Source organism: Ambystoma mexicanum, chromosome 5q, assembly GCF_040938575.1.
Source record: "Ambystoma mexicanum isolate Mex_15411 chromosome 5q, UKY_AmexF1_1, whole genome shotgun sequence".
Taxonomy (NCBI): Eukaryota; Metazoa; Chordata; class Amphibia; order Caudata; family Ambystomatidae; genus Ambystoma; species Ambystoma mexicanum.
In genome coordinates, this window is record NC_090933.1 from 772,429,049 (window position 1) to 772,452,223 (window position 23,175).

The 23,175-nt window shown below is 43.6% G+C and overlaps 1 protein-coding gene across 1 annotated transcript in view; it reads left to right on the forward strand.

Moving 5' to 3' along the window:
• The window catches only part of STMN2 (stathmin 2), a 165,752-nt gene that overhangs the window by 88,333 nt on the left and 54,244 nt on the right, over window positions 1–23,175 (forward strand). The window contains exon 3 of the mRNA XM_069621246.1: window positions 8,003–8,175. Within this exon, the coding sequence (XP_069477347.1) occupies window positions 8,003–8,175 (173 nt within the window). The remainder of the gene's footprint in view (window positions 1–8,002; window positions 8,176–23,175) is intronic.

Sequence of the window (23,175 nt, forward strand, 5' to 3'; positions counted from 1 at the left end):
ACCGCCCCGCCAACCTCGGAATGGGGCGGTAAGTCCGCGAACCCCCATGGCGGAGTTGGCAGCTTAGCGCCATGGACCATGGTGCTAATAGCGCCATGGTCCTCCGCCAAGGTCCTAATGAGGGCCATTGTGTTTTGATTAATCTATGAATCAAAGCATTTTTAAGGCTATCTGGAAAATCATGCTTTTCAAAGATGAAGTTAATAATCTGAGTGATATAAACACTGAATAGCTGACGCACTTATTTGATCTGCCTCGGAGAAGGAAGGTCCCACAAGAAGCGGTAATAAAGAAAATAAAATCGATAAAAGAGGCTCATTGGAGTCAATGGTTACAGACGTTTTACATGGGTAGCTGTTGCAGTGAAAAGATCCCTTATTACATAGACTTTCTCTAAGAAAATATTTTGAAGGGAATTGAAGAGCTCAAAAGAAGTTGTTAGAGCTCTGGAGGAGGACGTAGGAGACATAGGATCTAAATAATTTTCAATAAGGCGCTGCCTTTGTTGATGGTATCACTAATTCTAGTTGTGGTTAACTGTTTTTAAGCTTGTTAGATACCTTGATGGTAGTGGGACAAGCTATGTATGTTACCTTAGTCTCCTTGGATTAGTGTTTACATCATTTAGATTCCAGGGCTTTAGCTCTACTCTTCATTTTTATACAGCCTCACACATACATGGAGCATATCTGCCTGACGGACAGATATGAGCTAAAGTGTCAGGAGGGGCAGCCCTCCACAATGCTATAATGCTGACCATATCTCTGGAGTTAGTGGAGCCACAGTCGATACTCCTCTAAATGCCAAACACCCCAACCGCCTCAAACAGGCTCAGACAGGTATACTCTGTGGGCCTGAGTCAAGGAATATTTGCCCGGTTCAAAGTGACTTTGCACTGCTGAAAAGTGACTTTGCACTGCCGACAGAAACCCTGATTCATGGAACTGTGCAAAGTCCGGGCAAAGTCATTTTGAACTGCAAAAAGGACTGCACACTGATTTTGCCCAGACTTTGCAATGCAAAAATACACTTTGCGTGCCTGAAGATGCATACCCACATTTCAATCACGGACTGAGACAGGCGAACAGGTAAAGAAGATGTTTGTCAGACAATCAACAAATCTGAGTTTCAAATCAAACAATAGTTTATTTCGGGCTTCAATCCATAAAATCAACAGATCATTGACATGAAATCAAGAAAAAAACAAAGGAACCCATCACATTATATCAACACGAAAACCACTGTTTTCTACAAATGCAGGATTAGGTCCATCAGAGACCGTAAAATGCAGCAAAATATCCAAATATAGTCCATCATCATATGGCAAAAATCCATCACATTATAACAGCAGCGTTATTATGTTTTTAAAATAAAAATGTGGTCTCTCGTTACAACAGAAATATAATGCACAAGAAATAAAAAAAGAAAAGCACATCCAGTGTCCAATGCAGTGGTAATATTATTGTTACTGGAACACTGGTCAAGATGCTGCAAACAATTTCTCGCCGAGCCCACGATCTATTGATGTAATTATTGATGGAAAATTCACATGATATGATAGGTTATTTATAACACGATTAATACCCAGAGGTTTCCAAGCGCGGACCCGGCATCGAACCTGGAGTGCTTCATGTTCTCTTGCTTTCAAGGCGAGCACTTTGCCCCTGAGCTATCCAACCAACATAGTTAAGAAGGCCTCCTTTGTAGATCCTTTTCCAATTTTCATCAAAGCACGCTTTTATTCAGCTGCATCTAAAATCCATGTATGCCTGCACAAAATAAAACTAAGAAAGGGAGCGTATGCAACCTCTTGTCTACACAAAACTGCCAGCTATCTCTGACTCTCGCCTCTCCAATTTTGCTGGCTAAGACCATATGCCTAAACAGAATTTCACATGCAGGGATGTGTGGTGAATAATCAGCATATCCCTGTGACATGTGTATCTCTAAATAGGCCTGGAGCATGGGACTCCCACAATAGTGGGCCACCAGGTCACTTTCTGCCTAGTCCGCCTACGCACGTTTTACGTCACCCTTACCCTCACCCTTACTGTTGCAATCAATCCTGGGGGAGGAGCGTTTCCCATAAATATGTTAGCTTAACTTGTTGTACTTCACATTATTAAGCCACGGGCCCACGGCCATGCATTGGCCTCTGACAAGACAAACCAACAACATCCCTTAAGGCTCGCCAATAAAGGAGCGTTTTATGTGTTATTTCCTAGTCTGTGCCTTCGTGGCCGAGTTCTAGTTTTAAGGGAATGTTAGGTACCCCTAGGCTATGTGATCACTTACTTTAAAAACAAATGTTCTCTTACAATGAGCTTCTAGACATTGGCATGGCCCCATAGCTCTGCCCAACAAAGAACGGTGGTCTGTACTTGGGCATGATAGCCTTCCAGCATTGGGGTAATCGCTCCCCCGCATAATTGCTGGAGAAAAGCATTGTAACTCAGCTCCCCGCCTTTTGAGGAATAAATCACTCTAACATACTTCATTGGGGCAACAAATATGATGACTAACCCTGATGCCTAAGTACACCAAAAACAGGACACCTTCAAGCTTGGAACCTGCATGCATTCTGGTTTTTGGACATTTGGGGCAGTCCTTTAATTTTACAGAAGTCACTGAATCAGTACAGCTGGCTTTGCAATCCAGAGGGTGTTGTTTTTTGTAATCAGTGTTGCATCGTCTGTGAAACGCTGGCACCCTATATTTTCCCCATTACGCTTCGGAGCGTCGCCGCTGGAGACTGCCATTTCTAAAGCCATTTCATTAATGAAGAGTACACAGAGAAGTGGGGTAAGCGCACAGCCCTCTCGCTCCTGCTCCCCGCCTCACAGAATGTACATTCTCTGCGTGGAGTTCCTCAACTGATACCAAGAAACACCTTCCAAATCAAGGCCCACTTAACGTTTCTACAGCAACCTGGGACCGTGTTACGCCATTTGGAGCTGTGCCGAGCAATTTTGCTACAGGGTGCAGATGTTTTTGAACATTTGGACCAACCAAGACAAAAAAAAATGTTTCCACAATTAGACTGTACAAAGAGGAGAATTTGCCGCATGAGCTGACTACCACTGCATGACATTATGCAATGTTGCCCAGCAGGGGTGCTGCTAGGTCTGGAAAAGACCCGGGGCTATGCTAATGTTGGAACGGTTTGTATTTGTATTTGTATTTTGTTTATTTATAACGCGCAAACCATCAGGCCCGGGGGCATCAGGGCGCAATTTGTACAAAGTTGCAGAAAAAAAATACAGACAATAAAATTACATAACAAAAATGTACAGTAACAGCATATTAAACCATCTTTCTAATTACAAATATTACAAAGATTACAGAGCCACTAGGAATAAACAGAGGTTATACCCTACGGAGTACAATAACAGTACAGCGGTAGCAGGCCAGAAATAGTATCAGAGGAAGCGGACCAAAGTATGTGAGGCAGACGCCAAGCATGTCTTATTGCTGATCAAAGAGCCAAGATTTGGTTTTGGTCTTAAAGGTGTTCAAAGAATCTTCAGCTCTGATAGTGGCAGGGAGGGTGTTCCATAGTTTAGAGGCTAGGACAGGGAAGCTGGTGCCCCCTGCTTTTTGAAGCTTAAACCTGGGGATCGATAGACAATGAGTCTGGGCAGTTCTTAGTGGTCGGGCGGTAGAGTGGCGAGATAACCGACTACAGAGATAGATCGGGGCTTTGTTGGCCAGGCATTTGTGCGTTAAGGCAAGTGTTTTTAAGGAGATTCTCTGTTTGACAGGTAACCACTTTAAGTTGGTTCTGGCTTCTGAAATGTGGTGGTTGCGGGGGATGTTCAAGGTCGCTCAAATGGCATTATTCTGGGTAGTTTGGAGTTTGCTCAAGTTCTCTTGGCTGGTACCTAAGTAAAGAGCACTGCAATAATCAATGTTTGCCTTAATGAGGGTTCTAGCTAGTGTGACACTGTTGGGGGTGGTAAGAAACGGTCTGCAGGCTGCAATAAGTTTGCACGTGTAAGCAGAAGCAGACCTAACTGTGTTTATTTGTCTGGATAAGGATAGGGTGGAGTCAAGGTAAAAGCCTAACGTTTTGGTGTCTTTTGAGACTCGTATGGTATTACCGTCTATGGTGAATAACTGATAGGATGGCTCCAGTTTGATCAGGCGTTGTGTGGTACCCAGGATAAGGAGCTCCGTCTTATCGTCATTTAGACATAGCTGGTGTTGGGCCATCCAGGCTTGGATGACCAGGTAGACGTCATTGATGGCCTTGGTGTCAGCTAGATAATCACCTGAGATTGGAATGAGTATCTGGGTGTCATCCGCATAGTTAGTGTAGGAGACACCCAGATAGTCAAGCACATCAAAGAGTGGTTTCATAAAGATGTTGTAAAGTGTAGGTGACACGCAAGAACCCTGAGGTACGCCGCAGTGTATAGGGGAGGGGTCCGCAGCTGCGGATGGTGCAAAGACCCTCATGGATCTGTTGCTCAAAATGGATTTGATCCATGCAGCAGCGGAGGAGGAGAAGTTGGCAGCAGAGTGGAGGTGCCGGCAAAGGATCTGGTGGTTGACCAAATCAAATGCGGCGGAGAGGTCGAGGAGTAATAGCATTGCTAATTTGCCCTTGTCCTTCAATACTTCGATCTGGGTTTTTAGGTCTATTAGAGCAGTTTCGGTCCAGTGTCTGGGCCGAAATCCGGATTGTCGTAGACCTAGCAGATTGTTGGATTCCAGGTAGTTTTGTATCTGAATGTAAGCTGCGCGGTCCAGTATCTTAAGCAAAAACGGTACTGTAGTGATCGGTCGGAAGTTGGTAGGTATACTTGGGTCAAGGGAAGGTTTTTTGAGTAATGGGATCACCCATGCGTCCTTAAGGTTGTCCGGGACAATACATGTTTAAAAGGAGGAGTTGATGAAGGCCGTAATGAATGGGACCAGGGGCTAGCTAGCCTTTTGGCTGTAGCTCCTGAGATTCTATTCGGGGCTACAGCCAAAAGACCAGGGGCTATAGACCCCTTAGCCCCCCGTAGCAACGCCTCTGTTGCCCCAGGCTGTAGGTTTGTTGTTGGTGGTCTCACGTCCACAGATTCACTGTGTCTGGTCATCATTTCCTAGGGTCAAGGAGCCAATGTAGGGTATGGTGGGCTGTACCAATATTAAAAATAGAAAAAATGGAAATGGAATGGAATGATTGTGGCTGAAGTGTGTTGTGCTTATGTTGGACTCTCCGTGGCTGACAATTAAAAACGCAGCCAGGCTTTGAAAGCCCTGCCTTGGACCTGCTTATGCGTTGCAAAGTTACTGGTACAGATTAGGTCTTGGGCACGGTTACTAATCATGGATTGTAGCTGAAGTATTTGTTGTGGAAGTGGTCAACAATCCTAAATACTGTCCATCAAATGCCCTTGTCACAAAAGTGAATTAAAGTCAGTCAAAGACATTTTGATCAGAATTATGACGCTCTCTCGCATCCCAGCACTAGACCCACACACAACACGCACCACAAATGTGAACTTACTGATACTCCAAAAAGTACTTATTTTTCACTCCACTCTGGGATCCATGATCAAAATAAAGAAGTAAGTAAACAATCACCTATATATTATTAAACTAATTGTTTTTAAACTGACTTTATTCGGAAATCCCTTTTGTTATTCCACCTTTAATGTTTCATATGACTTATTAATGAATTATATCACACAAAATCATTGACAGCGATCGTGAATTACAAAGTCAAATATGTAGCCACCATATTTGTCCAGGAGCAGTAAAGCTCTTTCTCCCTCACCAGTTATTGTGTCATTGCATGAATTTTGGCTCCTCTATCCGGGCGTACTTCTCACTTTTGCCGGTCAATTGCTGGGGTGTCTTGGGTCATAGTCATCTGGTAGCTCGGGCCACGTTTTGTGGCAGTGCATGCCAATCGTCCCTCCTGAGCGATATACTATCAGAGTGTGCAATGTATATATGTGTGTACATATCCATTGAACTGTCACATTGACTGACATCTTTATCGGGGAACCTAAAGCTGCAGTCTTCTGTCCCTTTCACATGTGTGCTACATCACCCTCTGTATGCTTATGTTCCAGCTCTTTTATGACAGTCAGGCTCCCACTTTTTGCTGTTCAAATGTTTTTCAATATAATATGCCGTTAGTAAGCCAGTCCAAGTTAAAAGCATGAGCGAAGCGAGTGCGTTTAACGAGGGCACCGGGATGTTACCCCTTGGTATAGCACATGGAACGGGTTACTTGCGCCATTAGCACCCCGGGTTACCAAAGCAGTAATTTGGGGTGCCGATAGCAAGATCTTTTTCCTCGTGGTACCCCATTAATTCATAGAAAAAACACCACATGGATGGATGGCGGGGCTACTTATGGAGCCCCTCTTCCATTTCCATTGCGGTCGGCAAAGGGAGATGGCGAGAAGCAGCGGCAGGCGGTGATGCCACCACAATCAGGTAAGTCGGGCTGGGGAGGGGAGTTTGGGATATAAAATAAAAAAGGGGGAACAGGGGAATGGAGAATGGGGAGAAGATGGCGGTCCAGGGAGGCGGAGGCAGCCTGCGGGTTCTATGGAACGTGGTCTGAGATCAGCAGTGTCAGCCCGCGAACCAAGGACCTTATTGACTGCTCCCCCCCCCCCCACCCAAGGTGGTAATGATTTGGAAAACTTTCCTTTATTGCATCTGTGAAACCTTGCTCTCATGTGACTCGGGCTGCTATTTTGTCCTTGTGTAACTGTAGATTTCAAAATCGAATATGCCAACCTAGTGTCTGGGTTTCTCAATTTTATTTTACAAATATAGGGTATTCGTATAGCGCAAGACTAGCAAGTAAATCACTTTTGGTGTGTCTTCATGTCCATGAAGAAAACAATCTTCAATTTGGCATCAATGCTTACAAAGTGAATTATACATTCACTCATAGCAGTCCCACTGCACACTGAGGCTGCAGGCGTAGAAGGCATTGCGTGAAATGACATCCACGTGTAGAGAGGTTCTATTTCATACTGCCTGGGCCAACCGTTTAACCATGCACGCCCAGGAATGTGTCTTGGGCAGCAGAGTTAGAGAGGGCATATTTGGTCTATCAAATATAAACACATAAAAGCACCCCAGAATATTGCCTCTCTGCATCGTTGAGACATTTACCTCCAAGGTCATACATAACTGGCCATCTACAAACTGGGTATTTTAGGTGGCAGGAGCTAGGTGGGTGTAAAAGAGTCAGGGAATTAAATAAATTAAAGAAAAAGAGGAAGGAAGGAAGGAAGGAACGAAGGAAGGAAGGGAGGGAGGGAGGGAGGGAGGAAGGAAGGAAGGAAGGAAGGAAGGGAGGGGGGAGGAAGGAAGGAAGGAAGGAAGGGAGGAAGGAAGGAAGGAAGGAAGGAAGGAAGGAAGGAAGGAAGGAAGGAAGGAAGGAAGGAAGGAAGGAAGGAAGGAAGGAAGGAAGGAAGGAAGGAAGGAAGGAAGGAAGGAAGGAAGGAAGGAAGGAAGGAAGGAAGGAAGGAAGGAAGGAAGGAAGGAAGGAAGGAAGGAAGGAAGGAAGGAAATAAATCAGTTCTTTCACCACGCAGAGGCAGTTGGAGGCTTACATGGTACTGTTTACAACATACATGTTCAGGCACACATTCACAACTTAAAACAAAGTTGACAGCTACTCACTATTGTGTACACGTACCTATTTGTATGACCAGAGCATACTATACATTCGGAATGTAAAGTCACATGTTGTGGAATGTTTGTACATATACCGTGTCTCCTATTGGGTCATGGCAATGCCCTATACTTTTACAATGTAGCCACGTGTAGTATCAAATGGGGCGGTGTTAAAACGGCCAACATGTTTCATTCCACATTTTCTATCGTGTATAATAAGACTAATGTGATCTCAATGGAAGCGCATTCATGACCATGTCTTCCTCTCCTATGAAAACTGTTATTGTTACATTACCTCTTAGGCATGTATGTCCTACGATATGAAATATTACATGTGTTATTTCAAACCTTCATTCATCAGATATGGAAGTGAAACAGCTCAACAAACGAGCCTCAGGCCAGGCCTTTGAACTGATTCTAAAGCCACCATCACCTGTCTCGGAAGCCCCTCGAACCCTGGCCTCCCCAAAGAAGAAAGACCTCTCCCTGGAGGAGATCCAGAAGAAGCTGGAGGCGGCAGAGGAGCGGCGAAAGGTAGGAGGCCAAGACAGAGGATTGCATGAAGCACTCATGGCCGACCATACGTAGAAAAGGAAAACGTTGACCTACAAGTTCATTTATTTATTTAGCTGTTGGTTTGTAGGGTGTGGAAGGCACGTTGTGTAGTGATTTATAACCTGCTGACAATGCAAAGATGCATTCCAGCTTCAGCATGAATGAAAACGGACACATGGACACCACTTCTGAAAAATGGCAATAATCTGTGGTTTGATGAGCCACACCGGATGGGTGGGGGCAAGGTTCACCCACATTCCATGGCTTTGCTTCCCATGTTAGTCAATTGTAAAGAGGGGCTGATGGCGATCCTTTGGTGTCCCACCTCCTCACACAATCTTCCGAATGTGTGGATCTCTCTGGCACCATGTGCTCAATAGAACGAATTCTGCAATCTCCTTTAAGGACACAGGTTATGATTGGTGTGTATTTAGATACTGTTTATAAAATAACAATTAAATGCACTTACAGTGTGTAAAATGTATTCAACGCATATTGATTCTGTCCTGAAGGCCAAATTCCAAAATGTATTCCAAACTTAGAATCGTTTACAAGTATGCAATTGTTGGCTCGCCTTTGGCTTCGGACTACTACTCCCATCAGGCCTAGACAGCTTAGCCAACTCGGTGGAATCATGGGAGTTGTAGTCCAAAACTTCTGAAGATGCAGACGCTTGTTTTACAGTGTTCGCTTCAAGGCTATCTTCAGTTAGGTACACAGATGCAAGAATAAACTATCAATCGCAGATTGTTGCAATATCTGAGAGAGCAGGGCGTAGCAGCGTGGGCGCACATACAAGCAATGTTAGATGTTTTGTGCACATTATACTTCCAAAATATCATCCATTTCTGTTGAAAGGTTGCAGCAGTAAGCCTGAAATTGCTGCACTACCGGCATTGCCTAGAAAGTTATCATGATCCTCAATTTGGAACCAATGTCTGGAACGAACTTGTGCTATCTCTGAGTGGGCTGTGGACTTGCTCTTTGACCAATGATTCATGTCACTACAGCAATACCCAAAGGAATCAAAATCGCCACGACAATGACTCGTCTTATTGTTAGCGACCATTTGTACTCCTGGAACACATTATGGCAAGACAACTATAGACACTCAAAAGAAAGTGATGTCACCCGTCTAGTCAGCTTTTTTGCTTTGTTGAATCCAGGGGTGTTGCTAGCTCTGGAAACGATCTGGTGCTACCCTAATGTGATTGTCAGCACTCGGGACTAGCTAGCCTTTTAGTTGTAGCCCCTGAGCTTCTATTGAGGCCTACAACCAAATGGGGCTATACCCCCAACAGCCCCACCCCTCCTATCAACGCCCCTGGTTGGATCTCATGATATCATTTTCTCAAACTGGGGAGCTAGGACTTTGTGGTGGCCAGCAGACAGCTGTGTTGCACTGACAGAACAAGATAACTCACGTATCAGTCAAAACCAATTTAATTTGGATATGCTTAACACAGTTTGTTCTGCTTTATCCTGTTGTAATTATGACAATCACATGTTTAATGTACACCTCTGTTTATCTGCCTACACCTGAAGAAGGCCCCTCGTTTACCTAGGGGAATGAAACATGTCGGGACATCTAGACACCTCTTCTAGAGAAGGGTTGTGAAACACTAATTGCATTGGAAGTTTGAGCTGTACAATATAATTTGGCCAGGATTTCTTGAACACTGCGATATAATCGTGATAACAGTGTTGATTTAAGCTGTGCACGATTTTAACCAATAGTGGCAGCTTTGTATGCCTAATTGTAGGGCCAATATTAGCTTCTATCTTTTTTAAATTATGAATATGAACCTTTGTAATAAAGGATATATGCAAGGAGCATGTACATTCTATTGGTAAACACATATGAATGTTACTTAGTTAATACATAAATAGCGCACTATTTTTGGAAGTATAGGTCGTTTGTTTTTTTCATTAGCATCAGATTTGAGTAATTCAAGGACAATTTGGCCAAGCCCGTGAAAGATTCCCAATGTAATGGGTGTGTGAGCCTCTGCACAATAAGAGAATATTTAGCTGGGTGATATTTCTTTTAGGAGATGGATACTAAGCTAAAATGTGCACTGAAAATATTCACATTATCAATAATGCATACATTTTTCAAAATCTAATTATAGCTTGCAGCTAAGTTATGTTAAATTTGTCAGATGTATGAGGTCAATACTGTGTGTCTTCTCTCCACGTGGGAAAGCTTTCCTTAGTAAGCAATGCGCCTAATGCACACTATTCTGATGGGCATGGCGCATGACACGGGAGGATAGCTCAGCGGCAACGGGCTCGCCTTGGAACCAAGACGACACTAAGCAACACAGGTCCGATCCCCGGGTCTGCGCTTAGAAACCTCTGGGTATTAAGCACGTCATAAATACACAACTAAGAAACATATTCCTGTAACAGCGCCTCGATGCCCCCGGGCTGTGTGAGCACTTTAAAAATGCAAAGAAATAAAATGAAATAAATAAATGACTACTTCATGAGAATTGCCATTTCGTGAAAAAACACCATTAATTGAGATCCCGCTATGTTGGGATGAAAATGAGATCTGCTAATTACAACTCTGTTAATTAAAACATATAAAATGTTTGTAAAATACCCTGTGGCAGTACATTATTTTCAGTGACCTATTTCTTCAGCACTCCATTTGCCACAGGTGGATTTATAATTTCTTTTATCCCCTCGTGGCTGATCGGTTTTACCTATATTTTTGCTCCATTTCTTCTTCCCACCCCTCCCCCATTCTTAAAATTGCAAGTGTTATGCACCAGGATCCAGGTTTGACCTGAGCATGGGCGTAATTGTAGGGGTGAGGGAGGACAAGGGAACATCTGTGGCACACCATTTTGTCCCACTCATTTGGCAGGGGCCCCTTTCATGTAGATGTCATGTCCCCTACCCCCACCCCCCAACATTTTCAGAAAAGTTACTCCACTGGATCTGCGGCCGTGGCCTTGGTCTGCAGTGGCCTTGTGCCCATCATCAGAGACTAGGGTAATGAGTGAGTGTCTGCAGGTGGCTTTATGCTCATCTCCCGAGAGCCATGGCTGGGAAAGCGGGAAATCACTGGCCCCGAAAAATGCTGCTCTCTCCCTCTCTGTGAAATAGGAAAGGTTTGCCCACGTTAACAACAGCAGTAGTGTTCAGAATATGGCTTACAATTTGCTTAATTCTCAACCCCAGTAATTAACAGTACTGGTAGGGGAAATTTACACTTACAAATTTGTATTTCTTATTTATGGAATTTTTGGGAACACAGAGACGAAGATTATGCAGATTTTATAGCAGATTCAAAATATACACTGGCAGTAAATGCTACAAACGGCCTACATATGGAAGAGTAGCACGGGGTGCAAAATGAAGAATAGTATTCTACAAAAGGGAGGGAAAATGAAACGATATCGGAGTGAAATTCTGAAGCGAGGGGGTTACAAAAGATAGTTCAGAATAGGTCCAGTGGCCTTAGAATTGCTGAAGTAAAACCCGAAACTCAAAAACAGCATAATCTGTTCCCACCATTAAAAATCACTTCGTAAGAGAAGTGGCGGCTGGTAAATTTTTTAATTGGATGGCCGTAAATATATCCCCCAAACATGCCATCGGGACCAAGCGTGGCGAGGGAGCCCAAACCAACAAAGGGGTGCTCGAGGGAAGAACGTTTTTTTAAAAGAATGTGTTACAATGTTGCATTTTACAGCACACTTTTTTGAAAATTTGAGTAAATAACCACACAGTTTGGAATTGGTTTTGTAGGGTAAAAAATCGAATAGATACAGGTCCCCAACAGTGCACAGGAGCATTTTGCCAAAACATTTTCTTGATACCTTTAGCACCAATATATGCCAAAATAAAAACAATTTTCAGCCTGGATGTGCCCATACATTTCCATACATGTCCATGCTGTCTGCACCAATATATGCCAGCCTTTACAGCATTCCCATATAAGAACATACTCACGTTTGCTTTGTGGGTAATGCCAGTAATGATACTATAAGAACACATATCCATGCTTGTTCCACCAATATATAGCAGTATCCCCACATAAGAACATACTCCAGTTGGCTTTACCATTAAAAATGTCATGCCACAATATGAAAACATGTCCAAACTGGCTGCATCAAAATGCCAGTCTAGCCACATAATAACATTTAACATGCTTGCTTTATCAAAGTTGCCAATACAAAATGTCATGCCACAGTAAGGAATTGATAGACTGGCTGCATCAAAATGCAAGTCTAGCCATTCAGTAGCACTTATCATGCTTGCTTAATCATAGATGCCCACTATCAAAATGCCATTCCTGCCCCCTAGACTCCCAGCAGAGACTCCCAGCAGCACTTCGCACACACACATAGCCACATTTATTATGAATGTCATTATGTGTGTATGAAGTGCTGGGGGGAGGAGGGGGAAGATTATGTGTGCAAGGCACTGGGGTCCCATTGGACTTTCACAGCAATTTTACTGGGCATAGATGCTCAGTAAAAACTGCCATGCCTGCCCCTTGGGTCCCCCAGTGCCTCAAAGGAACGCATAAGCAAGTATGTGTGTGTGAGGCGCTGGGGGCCAGGGTGCAGGGATGGCAGTTTTTACTGGTCCTCTTTCACAGATACCCATTAAATAGGGCATGCCTTCCCCCTGCCCTGCAGCAACTCACATGCGCAGATCAGATAATCAATTATGTGTGCATGCAAGGCGCTAGGGCCCTAGGGGGGCAGGCATGCTATTTTATACTAGGCACCTATCATATATGCAAGTAAAAAATGTCATGCCTTCCCCCTGTGCCCCCCAAGCGCCTCACATGCACACAATCAATGTGATTAAGTGTGCTGTGAAGTGCTGGGGACCCTAGGGGGCAAGCATGATATGCCTCCCATCTGGGCCCCCAGTACCTCACGCACACACAGCTCAATGTGATTATGTGTGTATGAGCAGCGCTGGGAGCCCAGGGAGCAGGCAGGGTATGTTATACTAGGCATCTATCATATATGCCCAGTATGAATATGCCATGCCTACCCCATGGCCCCCCGGTGCCTCACACACACAATCAAAGTGGCTATGTGTGTATGCAAGGCACTAGGTGGCCCAGGGGTAGGCATGGTATTTTTACTAGGCATCTATCATAGATGCCCAGTATGAATATGCCATGCCTACCCCGTGTCGCCCCCCCCCGGTGCCTCACACACACAATCAAAGTGGTTATGTGTGTATGCAAGGCACTGGGTGGCCCAGGGGTAGGCGTGGTATTTTTACTAGGCTTCTATCATAGATGTTTACCAAAAGAACCCCCCTGGGCCCTCCAGTGCCTCGCATGGGGAGATGATTTTGGCCCGAGTGGAGGGGGGTTATGCAACAAAGGCATTTTTAAAATGTAGTCGTTGCACAAACCCCCTTCCCTCTCCCACCCACCAAAATCATCTCCCCGGACCAGCACAAACACATGCACAAACACATTGACACAACATTCCCACACAGCCTGGACTCGCTCATTCACAGACGCACCCATCATCATACACTCACACATTACACACAACACAAGCATACAAGGGTACTTGCTCAAATTCAAATGAACTTACCTTCTGCCCCGTTCCTGAAGTTTCCTCCCAGCGCTTCAGCTCCCATGTAGCACAAACAAGAACCAGGAAGAAAGCGGAGAGCGTCGTTTGCATTCCTTGGTCAGAAGGCTTTCAAATATAAAATGCTGTGATTTTTCTCATGTTCCCAACATGCTCTTTGTTTTTATGCAAATCACGAGGAGTTATCCCTCTTGCAGGTGCAACACAGCTGCATTTGATTGAGTTGCATGAGGAGACGAGCCACTGTTCAGCCTGGCTCAGCCCCCCCCCCCTCCCCACACACTCTGATCATGCCACTCATCCTCCTGAGTAAATTGTGTCCATTTACAACACTGTTAATGAAAGAGAAACTGGGCTTTAATGCTTCTCAAGAGTTGTGCACGAGAATCCCAGAGCAGGGTTGCCAGCCTTTCATTCCTGCTTGTTTCAGCCAAGTGACCATGGGCAGTTGCTCGTGCTCGGTCTGAGTGGTCTCTAGGGGGTAAATGGTGTCTGCATTTATCATGAGCTTTTTGGAGCTAAATGACTGTGGGTAGTTGCTCGTGCTGTATCTGATTGCTCCCCATGTTGTCTGCATTACATATATTGGGGGGGGGATAGCTCAGGGGAAAAATGTTCATGTTGGAAGCAAGACAATGGAGAGCAACACAGGTTTGAATCATGTTCCCCGGCATGAAGCATGTATACAAGATTCATTAACTAATATTGATTGTAGGTTTTTCTGAGCCTAGGGGCCATGCGCACTGTTGCTTGTGCTACATCTCAGTCCTCCTTTGCGGTATATGGTGTCATATTAATCGCAGGCTTGTCTGAGCCAGGGTACCATAGGTAGTTGCTTGTGCAGGATATGAGTGGTCTCTTTGGGCTATGAGGTGCCCACATTGATTGTACGCTTGTCTGAGCCAAGGGACCCTGGGACGTTGCTCGTGCAGGATCTGAGTGGTCTCTTTGGAGGACATGGAGTGTGCATTCAGCATAGGAAAGGAGGGCCAGCATTGTGCAGAGCTCTATACAGAATGCACAGGACCCTAGATGTAATACACTTCTCTTTTGAATAGTCTAGGAATTAATGGAATCGCATAGTCCGAAGACATTCTCCAGGTGTGACAGAAGGTGCAGAAATTCTCCTTAGCCACAAAGGGATATGTAAAAGAGGTGCGTTTTTCAAAGGATTTCTCTATAGCACTAGGACTTGGCCACTGCAGGAACAGCAGAACAATGTCATTCCTCGTGTCCCACAAAGGAACATGCTTCTCCATCGGAGTCAATGACCCAGGGCAACGTAATCAAGCTGGTCCTCCCAGTAAAGTATTCACACTCACAAAACAGGGTCCACTAGCAGCATGCAAGGGTTTGACCGCGGAGTCCACACACATTGTGAGGTGGCGCTTCGTAAACTGTCTCGTTTTCTACTGTGAATGCCCACCCTGCAGGAAAAAGAAATATGGCTGTACAAAGTTTAGATGCTGTTTCACTCCTTGCATCAGAGCAATGCAAAGCTGGCCAAAGGCCACCATGTCACTGTTTGAAGGACTCCCACACAGCTGTGCATCTGCACCTCTCAGGCTTAAGTCATTATGGGGGACGGTCCCAAACGACTGTCACATTTGCACAGCGCTCTGTTGCTGGCGAGCTATACTAAAACATTGCATGCATACATATCGGCACATGCTGTCTTATTTCTTGGGCAGCTGTTCGATAATAAATAATAGAAGCATTTCAGGAAATCTTTCAGTCATCATATTTGATCAGATAGACATTGGAACCCACTTTTTCCATGAGAGAATCTGAGTGGGACTATTCACAGATTCCTATTGCTACAAAGCAATATATAACAGCTTGGAAATGTGAGCCTATCTCCACAATGTTTCCTAGTATTTTAGGAATATTGGTAGCTAACATCTGTTCTAGTTGTCAGTCATATCCCCAAACATCTTCAAGATGAAGTCAGTTTCACTAAATGCAGGAACTGTGATCAAGCATTCCGTCTACACGCATTTCATCCTCAGTCCTCTAGTCATTGGTGTTCATCGGGTAACAGACTTCAGTGATCCCCCATTTTCCCCGGAGAGTCTCTGTTGGGTAGAAGAACCTTATAGCCCAAGATCAAGGAAGCTGCCCCCGCTTTTCCCTAACTCAAACGCGCCCAGACATAGTTTTCATCTCCCTTACTTAGTGTGGAACAGCACTGGGTGCGCTCTCTTTGTAGTCCATCTGATCCTATGGGGTCCTTGATATTTCGATGCCCTCTCTTTTCGATGACAGCCCCAAAATCATCAGAAATATACCTTTTGGGAGATAAGTATCTCCTTAGACAAGCACCCTCCTGGCCCAACACTTTACATCATATTTCAGGAGGTCCTGGCTTTCTGACTCTTGATGGGAAACAACATTTCATTTATGTACACACACTTGCTTTCAGTGCGAGCAATGATTGCGCAGTTGGTGCAGCAAATAAGTGGTATTAATGAGAATCAGCAATTGAACCTACAGCAAGGAACTTTGAAAATATGGAATCAAATGAGCAGCTGGCACCTGCCTGGCCTGTGCATGGGCAAAGACGTGTATTTAAGCGAGTTCTTACCCCGTCTATGTGGCTTTCTCTTGGACACTCAGTATGAATTCACACAATGCTCCTAAATTCTCGTGTACACGTTGTCTGGCGTTTCATGCAATGTGAAAGCCACCATAAATTGGAGGCAACTGCCATGCACAGGCAACACAATAGATATCCCTCAATCTTGCCTGGTTTAAAGATCTGAAAATAATCATTGCTATAAATGCAGCTAGTTTTCAGATCTTAAAACTAAGGTTAGGACTTCTTTCAACAAAGGGTGTTTAAGGAAACCTTTAAAAGCTGGCGCCATCTTATGTGGCTTGTTATCAATTACGAGCAAATCTGAACTCCATCAAGCAACAACATGGAGCTTTCCCAATGCGTGTTTTGTGTCTCAATTTACAGTTGGGACCAAAGCCTTTTATCATTGTTTTCCAATGTTCGATGTCTGTTGGTGCAGTTCAGTTACAGGAAATATATATATATATATATATATATATATATATTCAATGAAAAAATGTTAAAAGAACATTGTGGTTAAGTTGCACCAATAAAAACCTATGAACGTCACTGAAAAAACATTGTTAAAGAGACGTTATGGTTAAGTTGCAACTAATAAATACCTATGACAAAACTTTGTTAAAGGGACGTTATGGTTACAAGTAAAACCGAAACCCCCCAGAAATACTTATGTCTGTCGTTATCAGCAGTGCATGCTGGGGATGCATATCACTGTTCTACTGCCTACGGCATATGGGTCTTCCATAACTCCAGCCCAACCAAACCGCCCCTATTATTCACTGGACCTACCCTGCATCCTAGCTCAGTGTCCACTATACCCGTGTAATGTAACCATTGCCAGTGCTCATGGCTTGCAACCATGCCCAGTCTCCAAATCCATGGGGCAAGGGCTTCGGCCATGTCGCATTCCCCAATAAGCAAATGAGAGTACACATTTGTGTTTGCCGACGGGCAGGCCCCCTACCCGGACACCAAATGTATATCACTAGTTTGTCTACTTACATTCTTACACTATGGAAAAATAAAACACAAGACATATTTCCAAAAACATGCTTTTAGGTCCTTGCTAATGCTCTTCGTGCAAGTCTGTTGTAATCTAGTCCACCACTGCAGGCTGTAACCGCAAGCAGAATATTTGTTCCCATTCAAAGCTACCGCTTTGCCCATGCCGGATGCTCCAAAAAGCAAATTACAGAACACATGGCTACTTGCTGACGGCCAGGCCCATTGCCCAGACACCAATGTTATTTCACTATGTTATGTACTTACATTTTCACACTTTCACAAAAACAAAATACAGGACATATTTGCAAAACCATGCTTTGAAGTTCTTGCTGAACCTCCTCGTGCATATTTTCTGCAATCCCATCCAGCATTTCAACCTGTACCCACAAGCAGAATTTTCTTTTTCCATTCAAACCTGTCCGAATTTCAAAAGACTTGACCATATATCTGGTCCCTGGTGTCCATGCCCACTTTAACCCCATTGCTAGTCCCTCATGGTCATGGCCAGTAGCCAGCTTGTCCCGGGTCATATAGGCCATGGCCCGGACAATCTGGCCACTGCCCATGACCTAAGGTTATACCTCAGTCACCAAAGGTATATCATTTTTGTGGACCTACATTATGACACTTTTCAAAAAATAAAACACAGACACATTTGAAAAACCATGCTTTCAGGTCCTTGCCAGTGCTCCTTGCACAAGTTTGCTGCAAATCTGTCCATGTTTTATTTTTTGAAAAGTGGCAAAATGAAAGAACATAAAATAGTCATATAACTTAGCCCCCATTTGACAAAATCTATTCAGACTTTGCACAACCATTCAAGGTTGGGTCTTTAATCTTTCTGAAAACTTTTCTTCACAATCGTCAAACGGCCACAAAGTTATAAGCCATCTACAAATGTTGAGACTCCCCTCTAATTGTACCCCCTCTTGACAAAATCCCACCAAACTTTGGAAAAACATTCATATCTAGGTTTAAAATCGTTTCTGCAAACTTGTATCCGGATTTGTCAAATGGCACCACATTTATGCAGAACAAGAGACAGGTCTGGAATGACATTCCAAAATTGCATGCAGTTTGATTGATCAGTGCCAAAGTTATAAGCCATCTAAAACTGCTTTTCACCAACCCTGTAATGCAGAAATAGGCATAAATGCCCCTGAACATCCCGGGTGTTCGTGAACATCACATCACCTGTTTTAGGGCTTTTAAAGTCCATATCCCATTCCATCCTCATCAACCCTCAACTCTCGCGGACGTTGGATTTGAAAAAAACACCTGTTTTTAGGGCTTTTTAAGGCCATTTCCCATCCCACAGATTATGTCCGTGCTACATAGTATTATACTCAGCAAACTTGGTTCTGTTTATCGAGTTACACACATCATAACATTAATGCTGGATGCATTGAATGCAAGGCCTCCAGGTATGGGTCTTCTATGTACCCAATGCAACAGTATCAACGCTGGTTTCTGTATAAAGTAAGGGCATTGCCGACCTATGTACAAGATATCCTTTCCACTATCACTCATGAAACTAAAGTGCTGCTGCGTCACTTGTTTCACCTGTCTCGGGCAAGGTCTCTCACAGGCATAGGTGCTACTCACTGACGCTGAAGAAAGAAGGCCTGACGTGGTCATCCTCATGGTCCTCAGGATCCAGATCACATCCCGGACGGTATATGCATGATGCAAATGGGTGCTAGTCAACATACATGCAATACCTGATGTGTATACTTTGGTCAAACAAACCTTTCATTTATTAATAGCAATTAGATATATAATGCATCTGAAAGATTCAGCATTGCAATGCATCCTTACTATAAATAATATCTTAACCAACAAATTTAAAACTTCAACTATTCCCAACAACGACTGCAAAACAGTCATATATAGAAAGGTCACTGGCCTGTTTGTATTTTATTTGACCATTATAGATTCGTAAATATTCTTTGAAAGGTATTCTTGACGAAGCTAGCATAAGATGTTTTCTTTTCTAATTGTCCAATTCTGAGTGAGTTCCCCTTCCCCCACACCTCTGATATAACTGTTTACTTCGGTATTCATTAAAGACAGGGTATTACTTTTCTCAAAGACAATCCCACTGCCCAGCACGACTACAAGGAATGATTGCAAAACAAAACCACCTGCCGAGACCGATCAATCTATTTTGCTTTCGCCAAAGAACACTATTGAGCCTCTGAGGAGGAGGCTTTCTTCAAAGAGACAAAGTAAATCGATATCCAAGCATGCTGCACAGGTGGTCCAACCCATCGTGCGAGGATAGACTACACGGCTGCAGTGGTCCTCAGGCGAATTGAATATACTCCTTTCTCAAACGAATGCTGTTGCTTTTTGATCCGGCTTCCTTTCGTAATGTCAAGAGGAACGCTCTCTATCCAATGGTCACATACGCCTTGGCATCCGATTCAACGATGTGTGGCCATCATGTGATGCTTTACGAGGAGATGGAGAGTATGTTTAAAAATGATGAGCTGTGTGTGAGCGGCGAGCTCTTCGTCGATGTAAAGATCCCCTTGAGATGTTATTCATCAAACTTACAGATTTCAAATTTCTCCTCGAGCTCCATTTGCCGTGTAGAATGATGTTCCAGTCCTTCCAGCACGCGACAACACTTAATTTAACATCTAGCAAACTTTGCATCTGAAACACTGTGGAAAATACCTTTAGGTAGGATAGGCGGATATCTTTCAAATATGATTATTACTGACGTTATAAGGTGGGCAACATTCTGCAGAGTCAATTCCCAGGTCATTCCTGGTGCAAACATGCATTGATAGGTACAATTCTTGCACTGGGGCAATTTTTCCCTAGTACTAACACTGTGCAACATAACACAGTATGGGCCCTGTCCGAAGTAAATCGCCTAATGTTTTACTTTTGAAATTGTACATAATCATTTTTTTTCTATCCCTTAAAAGTAACATGAGCCATATGATTAAGCGAGCACATATAAAATGACTAAACTGTGATTTGAGCTGCTTTGATAAATATGAAGCGTGATAATTAGGTTCAACTGACTTTTCAGACATTGTGCAAATTATGCAATTTATGCTTGAGAGTATCTCTGATTGATGGCCTCAAGTGCTGCTCAAGCAGCTAGCCAAAACACTGAGGGAAGTTTAGAGCTTTGATGAAGTCAGAATGATGATTGAAAAATGAAATACGTCTACTGAGACCTTCTTCCAAGGAGAAGATAGATAGTAGCTTATATTGCCACTTTTAAACACAGTTTTTTCATGTGTAAGCGCCTTTCAAACGCACAATAAAATAAATAAAAAACAGAGACGCTATATCTACACATGAAGGCGACTTGGGTTTGTGAAGGATGCCAATTTCATAAGTTACTTGCTGCTAGAAAATCAAGGTTCATGCTAAAATCTTTGGAACTAGAAAGGCAAGGCCTCAGTGGTAAAGCCTTCCAAAAGTCAGCCTCTAGCATTGCATGGCACCTATTGGCTAGTGGAGTCATGGCAACCACATTGACTGTTCCTAGCGTGGTCCAGACCCGGATTACTGTTGCAATCTACAAAGGAGTGAAATAAGGTGGATTTTTTAAAATCAGTTAAAAAATAAAGAAAACTTTGAACCAATGATATTAACATGGGCATCTGTGTACATTAGAAGAGGCTGCACCGTGAGCTGATCCTAATGCATGTTTGGTTACAGAAAGGCAATCAACAGCCAAGAAGAGCAGAACATCTCGAACACTTTCTTGGGAAGGAAAACAAATCCATCGAAGTGTTCGCTCTTCATTAAGGATATCCCAGTAACTGGAATAGCTTGCTATATAAAGAATTGGCTATTGATCCTGGATTCATTAAAAAAACAAGTGTGCTCAAGTATGTATGGTGGATTTGAAAGATTTTGAGAAGCCGAGAACCATTTGCCAACCTCATTCATCTGCAGTGTTGATTTTCAGGGAGCATCCGTGTGCACGTCTGTGCTCAGGCAAGCATTTAAGGTACAACCAGTTCTTCCACATGGGTTGAGATGCGCCCTTCCTGGAGTGAACTGCTTATTAAGCTTTGCCTGTAAGGATCTCAGAGACTTCATGGTGTTCTTGCTTATTTGACTGCATTGCAAAGAGTGTCAGGTCCGCCGAGACGGAAGCGCAGAAGAAGGAGGGGCCAGAGTATGTGGTAGCTACTGAGAGCAGTGGAAGTAGAAGAAGGAGTGGGCGGAGTATGTGGTAGCTACTGAGAGCAGTGGAAGTAGAAGAAGGAGTGGCCGGAGTATGTGGTAGCTACTGAGAGCAGTGGAAGTAGAAGAAGGAGTGGCCGGAGTATGTGGTAGCTACTGAGAGCAGTGGAAGTAGAAGAAGGAGTGGCCGGAGTATGTGGTAGCTACTGAGAGCAGTGGAAGTAGAAGAAGGAGTGGCCGGAGTATGTGGTAGCTACTGAGAGCAGTGGAAGTAGAAGAAGGAGTGGCCGGAGTATATGGTAGCTACTGAGAGCAGTGGAAGTAGAAGAAGGAGTGGCCGGAGTATGCGTAAGTTCCTTGAAATCCAATTTATATAATAATTTATAATTGGTTATTTGTAACACACTTAATACCCAGAGGTTTCTAAGCGTGACCCGTGGATTGAAACTTTATTGCTCACGTCCTCTTACTTCCAAGGCAAGCACATTGCCCATGAGCTATCCTCCCGAGACAGGAACTTCAAAATGTGAAGTGACTGGCTCACAGTGAAATTCTATGCAAAGGAAAGATCCAACAGGAGAACTTCAACAATTATTCAAGCTTAACAAATGTTTTTTCAAAAGATATGAAATAGTTGTTAGGTTTTACCTCTAGTAATTAAAATGTGAAATATCTACAAAACAAATGCTCACAAATGTCTCTCTTGCATGTATATACTTACAGGAGGTTCTGAACTGTTGTATTGACAGAAAGGAGAGCTTTCAACAAAAAAGGTCGTAGGAAGGCTAGAGAAACAGTAATGAGCTGAAAATTCAAAGGTGTGGTAAATGGTGCAATTTAATGCACATTGGTTAAAACATTGGACAAAACTACCAGCTGCACAGTGCGTTAAGTCATCAAATTAGCCCACATTCTCCCACAAAATTGTCTCACGCGTGATTGATGGGTCACATTCTGATCCGGGTCAGTGCACACATTACATCGGACCCTTAGCAAGGCACCTGTGGCCTGGGCGAGCCATTTAAGAGAGCACTCAGCTTAAGTTGCTCTTGAATTCTACTGGGCACTGTAGGGGTGGGCTAATGAAAGTGGGGAGAGCATTCTTCCATCCAGGAAAATTCAAAAGCAAAGAAGGGTGGACTTGCTACAGGAATACCTGCGTGCTGTCCCATACTCACAGCCCCCAGTCGCTCGGGCGAAGCCACCAACCGCCTAAATAGCAACATCCAGTCTAATGCCCAGAATGATAACAAATAGCAAGTTTATATTCTCCACAAAAAAAGTATTGTATGTGAATTTTCTCTGATGTTTAACATTTGTTGCTATCCTAAAAAGCCAGCCAATTCCTCCTAATTACTCATGGGTTGGAATGTTGATTGAAGCGTCAACAATGAGTCCGAAGGAGACTGTTTGATGGCCTATATTGTTAAAATGAGGTACACAATTTAAACTTGTAAAAAATTGAAGAATAATATTGAAGATGTTTAATTCATTATCATAAATAAGCAATACACTGGTGGGGGTGTTTGGGGAGTGGAAATCCCTGGCCCCAAAAAAAAAAAAAGAAGTGAACGTTTTCATAATTTTTTTTCCCCGTTTAAAAGGCTGTCGTTATAAAGGCTGACGATGAAAGAACATGGAACCAAAATA